The 10,133-nt window shown below is 29.6% G+C and overlaps 2 protein-coding genes across 2 annotated transcripts; both read left to right on the top strand.

Moving 5' to 3' along the window:
• The first annotated feature begins 1,073 nt into the window (after positions 1 to 1,073).
• LOC126554141 (uncharacterized) lies at positions 1,074 to 2,447 on the top strand. Its single transcript, XM_050209243.1, has 2 exons — positions 1,074 to 1,425; positions 1,663 to 2,447. Exons 1-2 carry the CDS (start codon positions 1,074 to 1,076, stop codon positions 2,445 to 2,447), a joined length of 1,137 nt encoding a protein of 378 aa, XP_050065200.1.
• Positions 2,448 to 6,302: 3,855 nt separating this feature from the next.
• Positions 6,303 to 7,154, top strand: LOC126554140 (uncharacterized). Its single transcript, XM_050209242.1, has one exon. The coding sequence runs from the start codon at positions 6,303 to 6,305 to the stop codon at positions 7,152 to 7,154; it is 852 nt and encodes a 283-aa protein (XP_050065199.1).
• The last annotated feature ends 2,979 nt before the right edge of the window (positions 7,155 to 10,133 follow it).

Raw genomic sequence — 10,133 nt, 5'->3', positions numbered from 1 at the left:
TTTGCGTTATCGCCGTATGTCGGGAACATAGAGTATACTTTATGATCGGGAAGACCACAACAGTCAACAACAACGAATTATTAATATATTTTTAATATTATTTATAGATTGTGATGTTTCGTTATCGGCGCGTGTCGAATGTCGATCACGACGAAAACGGCACAACGCCGACTAATAACTTCTTTTTGTGTGTCATATATACTCGTATGTATGATATTCATATTAATTATTATTTATTAATTCACTCCTTTTTTAGCCGCCCGCCAAGTTTGGCTCATACGTTATATTGTAGATTATTATTATTGTGCTTAAAATATTTAATTTGATTTTTCTTTAGTAATTAACACTGACAATGAAGGACGATTATGGTCATTCCCTACAATATTATTATATAATTCATTGATAAAATGATAACAGTAGCACTGTAGCAGTACAATAATAAAATGTATTATTAATTTCGAACGGTTAGTGTACGTCCAATGTAGTTCCAACTATAGTGCGGCCAGCGAAACTAGGCGGGTGATCGCCGCGCCACCAAGTGGCTGTTTTCATGTGAACCAGGGGTTCTAAAAGTATTGCTTATTAAATGAATAGTTGCTGATGCAGTTGTGTTTCAGCTGTTTTATAAAAAATGTTGGGTATCCTTACAACACACATATTTTATTAGCGTATAAGCATTGAACACTATATAATATAGTGTTCCATGGTATGAAGTACATCGTTTATACAATATATATAATATAATAATATGGGTACTACATACTGCCGAGGGTGAGGGTAACCGTCTAGCGCGGCGTTTTTCTATTCAAACTGGACATCTGGCACTGGCGACCACATTCCATTGACTTTATTGTACCAATTGTAATTTTATTGAAACCAAATTGTGAACAGGAACCATTTTTTTCTTCATAATGTGTTAGTCTTCGATCCTCTGCCCTTCGTGTATGTGTTGATTGCTATCGTTTAAGTTTAATGTGATTTTTTTATACGGCTGTTTTAATATTTTACAATATTTTAATTTTTTTTTGTGTTTGTTTTTTTTATTGATCGTTTGTGTAAATTATTTTTTCGAAATGTCAATTCGACCCGATATACATTCCCAAACGAAAAAAACAATATACAACGTATATACATTTTTTAAAACCTTAGCCAACTGCAAAGATAAGCCGGAATTGGCAGATTATTTTCGACAATCACAGGAGAGGACGGCCGAAGCTTGTGTGGTGAGTCTGAGAACTGTACAACGGATATGTCATGAAAGTAAAGTAACTGGAAATCGAGAAGAACCATTATGTGTCGGAAGTTCTAATGACCTTAAATTTCAATCGCCACGAAAAAAATACAGTCGCGAGAAATCTGTCACCGAACTTGATGATTTTGACAATGAAGTGGTCAGAAGAGTTGTCCATAGCTTTTACGACAAAGGTGAATTTCCAACGAGTGCTAAAATATTATCAGAACTGCGTGAAAAATTAAATTACCGTGGATCAAAATCGTCGGTGAAAATAATTTTAAAACAACTTCATTTTAAGTACAAAAAATGTAACGACGGTCGCAAATTCTTGATGGAACGGTCCGATATAGTAGCTGCGCGCGTTAAATTTCTTAGAAAAATGAACGAGTTTCGTAGGAACGGTGATACTCGGCCGGTAATCTACTTAGATGAAACCTGGGTAAATCAAAATCATACACGTGGACGTATTTGGCAAAATGAAGAAAATACGGAAGGCTTAAAAGTACCTACAGGCAAAGGCAGCCGCCTCATAGTATGCCACGCCGGATCTCCTTCCTTCGGATTCATTAAAGAATCAAAACTTATTTTTCGATGTAATTCTGGTGACAAGGATTATCATTCACAAATGAACGCCACAATTTTTGAAAGTTGGTTTTCACAAATGTTACTTAACTTAGAAGAGCCGAGTATTATTGTCATGGATAACGCGTCATATCACTCTTCGTTGGCCGAGAACTATCCGAAGTCCAACAGTAGAAAGGCAGACGTTCAACAGTGGTTACGGGATAAAAATATAGATTTTTCTCCCGTAGAAACACTTGACGAGTTACGGGAAAAGGTGAAACTTTCGATTCCACGCGGAAAAAAATATAAACTGGATGAACTAACTTTTGAAATGGGTCATGAAGTGGTAAGGCTTCCCCCTTACCACTGTCAGTATAACCCAATAGAACTTATTTGGGCGCAAATTAAAGGCAGAGTGGCTGAAAAAAATTCAACATTCAAAATTGCAGATGTCGAGAAACTTGTGCATAAAGAGATCGATGCAGTTACTTCGAACGATTGGGCCAAATGTGGTGAGCATTGCGTCAAGATTCAGGAGGAGGACTACGTCAAGGCGGGACTAAGGGATGAGATATTAGAACCAATAATATTGACCATTAATCCTGACGAAAGCAGCTCAAGTGAAGATGAAGACGACAGTGAGGACTAGATTATTTCAATTCAGAAAAACATTTTTTTTATGTAAATATTATTATAATAGTTTTAAATTTCATTACTTAGTTATTAGTTTTTAAATGTATATACATAATATATAATTACGTAAAAAATTATAATATTAGTATTATTACTTATAAGCGAATGTGATAATTAATAAATAATAAGTTTTACGTACAGAAATATCGAACGTTTGTCGTTTAGTTTTTATTACAACTCCAGAGCTTTTTTAAAATTATTTTACGCGGGAATGTAGTCTTGGAAACACTGACGGAAATTGGCCACCAGGCGCGCGGCGATCACCCGCCTAGTTTCGCTGGCCGCACTATAGAAGTGCTTAGGACGTTACCAGTTGGGAAAAAAAAGGAAATCGTGTAATATAAATGTGAATTTTGAGGGATATCCAATGGATGTATATAGGAAATCCACTTGGGCTGTTTCCAATCAGGAAGTAAACGGGAAGTTCCCGTAGACATCAAGTGTTGTTAGGGCTAACGCTAATTTACTAGAATATTTATTTACTTAATTAACTAATTAGTACCTTATTGTAATATTGTGTTCTTGTATAAGTATTTTTTTTCTTCTTCTTCTCTTTGTTTTGTTTAATTGTATATGTATTTTACTATAAATCAAATGTGATATCTATGAACTCCGTATACCAGATACGATATAGCTCAGTTGGTATACGTATCAGCTATTAAATATAAATAATAATATAATATAATAATATATAATATATATATATTATATATTATATTATAATATATATAATATAGTATTGTTACTATAAAACTTTAATTGATTTGGCTGAATAAATATTATTATTTTTATTATTATTAAAAAAAAAAAAAAAATTAATAAAAAACTTTATGATACAAAATTAAGTGTTCTTCAAATTTGAAGAGCATTAGCCCAAGGATTAATTACACAAGGATTATGAATTACACATTTATAATATGAGTGATGACTGATCAGTATTTTGTGTACATTGATTGGACATAAACAATAACATAAACGCATTCCAAAAAAAAAAAAAATGTATTATGTCAATGTACGTAGGCCGTAGGGTCGTATGGCTAATATTAATAAGTGGCCTGAAAATATCGGTTTGCCCGGTAAGAATTTTGGAACCACTCCGCCCCTGATTTAAATATATATATATTAAAATATATTATAATATATGTACGTTCAGTCTAATAATAAATATAATATTACATTATACAGGGTGATTTTTTTATCAAACAACACTCATTATTTCAAAAAGTATAGATTTTTTTTTAATTTTTTTTGTTTTCAAATTTTTAGATACATGATTTTCTACAACCGTATACAATTTTAATTTTTTTCGCTCTTATATTTAATAGTAATATAACTATCAACTTTTGATTTTCAAATGGCAACCTATATTAATAATTGCATAAATTAATAAAGCCATTTTTTTCATGAATTTTCACGTTAAAATTTTTAACTTTCATTGATCCGTCGGCGAGTTATAGCTGCTCAAAGTTGGTTGGTTTTAGAAAGTTTTTAGGTGTTATATCAGTACTAATAAGTCAGAATTGGGATTTTTATTTGTTAAGTCCAGTAGCTATAATAGTAATGAATTCGATATCAACGATCCATGGTGTAGCGGAGAGTGGTGATAATATTAAATTTGTACCTGTTATTATCTAGCTGTTTTATTGTCAATTGTCATATAATTGGACTAATATTACTACTATAAATACTATTATTCGCTTATCGCTTTCGATTACCGACTCCGACATGATGCATAATACGTCATTCTAATAATAGATACCGATTAGTGATTATGAAAAGCCAAAAGTTAAGAATACCCTTGTATTCTGTAACTCCGCCCCACCTATAACATTAAATTATTTAAATTTATGAAGCAAAATAATAATCTTGCGTTCTGTATAATCACAAAACAATAATTCCAATACCATAGACTTTATACTTATTACCTAGTATAAGATTTATTATTACCTATATTAATATGTACATATCCGAGATCGCAACTGGCAAGCTATCATCCAGATTTCAGTTATATAATGTTTCACGATTACACGATACCTCGTGACAACTTACTGAAAAGTGTAAACTTTACTTTTACAGTAAAAGTTTTACAAACATCTGATCGTACGCCATATTGTACTATGTAGTATGACTATTGTGGTAATCTTGTGAAGCATAGAACATCAGACATCAACATTAAAATAAAATAACATGACATAACAGTCAATATTATATTAATATTATTTATATTATAATAATATGTCAATATGTGTTGTTTATATTATATTTTATTTTGTTTATTAATTTAATTAAACATAGAAGTACATATTTAAATTAAGATTACGCGTGTGAATTTGATACTTTGAAAGTCCTATTAAATATTGGTAAATATTACTATTTTGTAGTTATATGTATGGTGACCAGATATAAAAATTTAAATTTTAGCTTCTCCTCTGTCGTAATTGCCAATGCATACACCCATTTTGCCCATATAGACCATCTCCTTCTACAAAAATTGTATTTTTTTAAATTATTATTATTACCTAGGTAGGTACTAAAAAACTAATTATTTAAAATTATTATGTCAACTCGTTAGATGTGTGTCTTTATGATAACAATTCTATGAAATTTAAGTAAACTTAAACTAAAGTATCTATAAATATTTTAGTTATTTTTTTGAAGGTAAAATATCAAGTGGAAAATTTGAATAAATTAATACAAAACTTTGTTAAAATTGTTATGGGCTATGAGATATCTATAAGATATCTACGAGATTACAAGGCTAAGTTAGTATGACCATGCCTCGTGTCAAGGGTAATGCGGATGCTACTATGACCATGACACGTGTTGGGATAGTAAGCGCATCAATAATTATAGTGCACTAATGATGCATTTGAGATGTTATTGCACATCATCAAATTCGTGTCCGAATTTGCAACAACAACTACAAGGACACCTGGTTTCACCCAGAAGGCGACAACTCGACGTAAACAAGAGACGCACCACAATATATAAGGGAGCCCGAAGACTAGCAACGGCAGATGTACCAAAGCTATCAACAACTGAGCACTTTCACGTCACTCAGCCACTTATTTATTTGTTACATGTATTTTGTTTGTATGCAATAAAACATATTACGTTATTAAATTTAACTTTCATTCAAATTAACCATTTGGATTCAAATCTGATACTGGCACGCAACAATTTGGCGCAGTCGGTAGGATTCACTTTTCAAGGAGGCAAACCGTCAAAGGCTACCATCAACAAGGAAGACTTGTACAACCTTCTTTGTTGATAACTCCAGAAGAGAAGACCATTCAATTCAACGTTGCAGAAAGTATCAGACAGGATGACAACATCAACGAACGTCGCATTATTGTGAGTGAATAGTTAATTAAATTATTACACGGATATATGTTACAAAAATATAAAACCTAAGAAATATCATTTAAGTAACTGAATATATTTAAGTAGGTCGTAAAAAAAAAAAAACTATTTAGGAATTTTTTTTTGATTATTAAAGGGCAATTGATTTATTTGAATTATTATTGAGAAATATTGAATTATTATATTATTTTGAGGGCATATTGTTGAATTATTGAGATTATTATTGAGAATTATTATTGAGGGCATATTGTGAATTTTTGAGATTATTATTGAGAATTATTTTTGAGGGCATATTGTTGAATTATTGAAATTATTATTGAGGGCATATTGTTGAATTATTGAGATTATTATTGAGAATTATTAAAGGGCATATATTATTGAGATTTATTATTGAGTTATATTATTATAGTTGATTGTAAAACGTATCAAATGAGTGTGAAAGCAATTTATGGAGAACACAGGTACATCTCCTTTGGAAGTAGCTAATCCATCGAATAAGACGTCTTTAGAAACTCCAGATTTGAGTTTAGAAGTATTAAATAAAACCCAACAGTTGATTAATTTGGGAAGCCCTAGTAGAAGCCCTAGCCCTAGTAAAAGCCCTAGCCCTATTGAAAGCCCGAAAGAACGCCCTAGTTTATTTAGAAACCCAAGTGAACGCCAGAGCGCGAAAATAAAACACAGCTTGGAGAGAAGTTTAAGTTTAGACAATAAAAAGGTTACACGTAGCAAGGTTACGGACGATTTTGAACATACTGAATTAACGTTCGGGAGAAAACCGCGTGTAAAGAAAATGGTTACCATAAAATTAGAGGAAGCATTTAAGCTTATACCTATGTGTACGGGAGAAGATATCTATCCGTTTATAAATGCATGTGATATGGCAGTAAATTTGGTTGAAGAAAAATGCGCACCGACTTTAGTTAAATATATAACAACTAGGTTATCCGGTAGAGCATTAGAAATGATAAAATATAAAAATGTTACTAAATGGGTATACATTAAGAGTTATTTATCGGATGCTTTTGAAGATACGACAACTGCTTCAAGTTTGCAGATACAATTAAATTCCATTAAGATGCGTCATGGTGAAGACGTCAATGATTATTGCCATAGAGTAGAGAAATTGTATTATAAATTATGTAATGCGTGTACACTTAATAAAGAGGAATCAGAAGCAAAAGTAATTCACGAAACTTTAAAAGAACAAACACTGAATATTTTTATAAAAGGATTAATAAGTCCTATAAGAACAATTGTAAAGGCACGAAATCCTAAAACATTAGAGGTAGCTAAGTAATTGGCAAAGGCAGAAGAAGTAGAATATAATTCAGAAAGAGAAAATAACGGATACAGGAACGATTTTAATAAAGGCAATTATAATGCTTCACGACAAAATAATAATAATTTCCAACGTGTGAATAATACAAGAAATAATAATACGAATAGTCGTAATAGGAATTTCCAACCAAATAACTTTAGTAAACTGAGTTATCAAGGACGGACAAATAATTACACTCAGCAAAATAATTTTAATAGACCACCTATTAAATGCTATAACTGTAGTGGTAATCACTATGCAGCTCAGTGTAGAAATAAACCTGCAAGTAATAATAATCGTCCACCTAATCGGAATAGTTTTACTCAACCACCAACAAATTATAACGCACGCGCAACCACATGTGCATATTGTAAACGAAGTGGCCATGATATAAGTGCATGTTATAAAAAACGTAATAATGAAAGTAGGAACCACAATTTGGGCAACGTGAACGTGTCGGGCGAGGATCGTGGTACTCGTTCGATAAACCAAATAATCGCGGAGGAAATGCACAATGTTACCACATCGTCTCTGCTTTAGAAAACAATCACATAACATGTATTTCACCTGCGAGCAAAACAAACGAGTTAAATTTATTAATAGATACAGGTAGTCAGGTGAATATACTTAAGATAAATTGTTTACAAGGACAATTAAATATAGATGAAACACAAAAAATTAATTTAAGAGGCATTCATAAGGAGTTAATACAAACATTAGGCAAAATCTGATACTGGCACGCAACAAAGTATAGGAAAAATTAACAAATTAAATTAACTAAGCTAACAACCAATTAGATTGCATTAGCTTGAACTATAAAATATAAATTAATACTAAATTGTAAAAAATCATAAACGTGTAGTACCTAATAATATTTTCAAAAAAATATTGCAATTTCATATACTTAACACTATTTTTAATGATATTAGGACTTGCATCAAAAAAGAGTACTATCTTATGAAAAATAGTACTTCTGGTCACCATATTGTTATATGTAAAAACTATTATAAATAATTCTTATGATAATTATTTATAAACATTTTAATTTCAGTTAATACATCAGCTCTATACAATTTTTGTTACAATTTATATGGATTATTGAACTTGTTAATAAATTATTCCAGTCAATATGGTTAATATTTTGATAATACAATCCAGTAGGACTTTAAGATTGATAGTTGCTCTATAGTCAATGCCATTTTAAAAAATCTATAGCATACTAAAATTCTTAATAATGATATTCTAAGATTTTCTGTATTCACAAAAAATATCCAGATGATTTGAATGATACATATTAAAACAATATTCCAATTTACAACTGGAAACAATAAAAATAAAAATATTGGTTTATATATTGGATTTTAATATTTCAATATGCGACAAAATAAAAAATATGGTTTGTATACTTAGTACCTACATATTTTAAGTGAAATATTATTCAAGTAATTAGGTTTTTATTGTATTTTTTTAAATACCTTATCAACTAAATTTGAAAGAAGTGTAAACAATTGAATACAACCAACATTCTAAACATTCCAGAGGAAAACTATTACCAACCATTTTATATGTATATAAAACTAAAAATTGTAAATGAAAAAAATGTATTGTAGTTTGTATGACATTCCATACTTAAATTTAAATAAGGTTACAACATCAATCATTTAAATTTTAATCCTAAAAGATAATTCTGAAATATTATAGCTTGCTAGTGCATTGATTAGTAAAAATAGAAATTTAGGTATTGTAAAATAAAATAAGTAAAAATTCTAGAAGAAATCAAATAAATAATTAAAAAAAAATCTTTTGGTGTCTAAAATCTATGATTAATTATTATACTTAGATTGCTACTAAGTATTTGTTTTTATGATGCATGATGAATCTCAATATAAAGTATTAATAGAACATAATATAATGTATTTTAATTTTAAATTGTATTGTTTTACATAGTGAGATGCCAAATACTGACATTAGATATTTTGTAAAGGCAGATACAAACTAGAGAAATGGGGGGAAGGCAAAGATATTTATTAAGTTAAATAATAATAAAAAAAAATGTTGTCTATTAGCAGCTATTGCATTGCCCCCTATGCCTTAAGCTTGTATCTGCCTTTTGGTAAATGATGGTGTTGTAGTCTATTTATTGTTAAATATTAGAAATAGTTTATATTAAAGTAATAAATTAAAAGAATAACATTTTTTTAGTAAGTAATAACATACCTGCATATAATACATTTTTAATGCACAAATAAGTTCTTTTTGTACAATAATTTTTTCATAAAATCCAGGCCCTTCATGAATTTCTAATTTCTATTAATGCTATTAGGGCCACTTTTAAATTTTACAATTGTTTTAGGTCTGGGGTTATTGGAGAATCGTTTCTAATTTCTTGAATACATAAATCATTACTCATATTTTTCATAACTGCATAACGCAAATTTTGGTTTAATTGTATCATCAAGTTAGAAATACATTTTCCTGTAGTTCCCATAGACCTGGACTTTAAAATGATGGTAAAATTTTAAAGTGACTCATAATTATATTAATAGAAATTAGAAATTCATGATGAGCCTGGTTTTTATGAAAAAATTATTGTAGAATATGAACTTATTAATGCATCAAAAATGTATTACATGATTTATATGCAAGTATATAATTTCACTAAAAAGTGTATCAAATACAGGAAATTATAAATGTATGATTGAAAAAACTGATCAAAATTTAAATAATTCTGTGTCTGCAAATTGTACCTATTTTAAAAATGTAGAACATATTATATTAAATTTTACTAAAAGATGAAAAAAAAAAACATTAACTAGAATTAATAAACTATGTATTAAAAAATATTAATATAGATATTTAATTAAAAATATGACATGACGTATGCAAAATATAAATTTTGAAAAAAGCTTGGCCCTTGTGACATTAAAATAAGTTGTTTTCTTAAGATGTAATTGTGTT

This window comes from Aphis gossypii, unplaced genomic scaffold, assembly GCF_020184175.1.
Source record: "Aphis gossypii isolate Hap1 unplaced genomic scaffold, ASM2018417v2 Contig00434, whole genome shotgun sequence".
In the NCBI taxonomy this organism is placed as follows: Eukaryota; Metazoa; Arthropoda; class Insecta; order Hemiptera; family Aphididae; genus Aphis; species Aphis gossypii.
The sequence above is the reverse complement of the archived record's forward strand: the minus strand, read 5'-3'. Positions and strand labels throughout refer to the sequence as shown.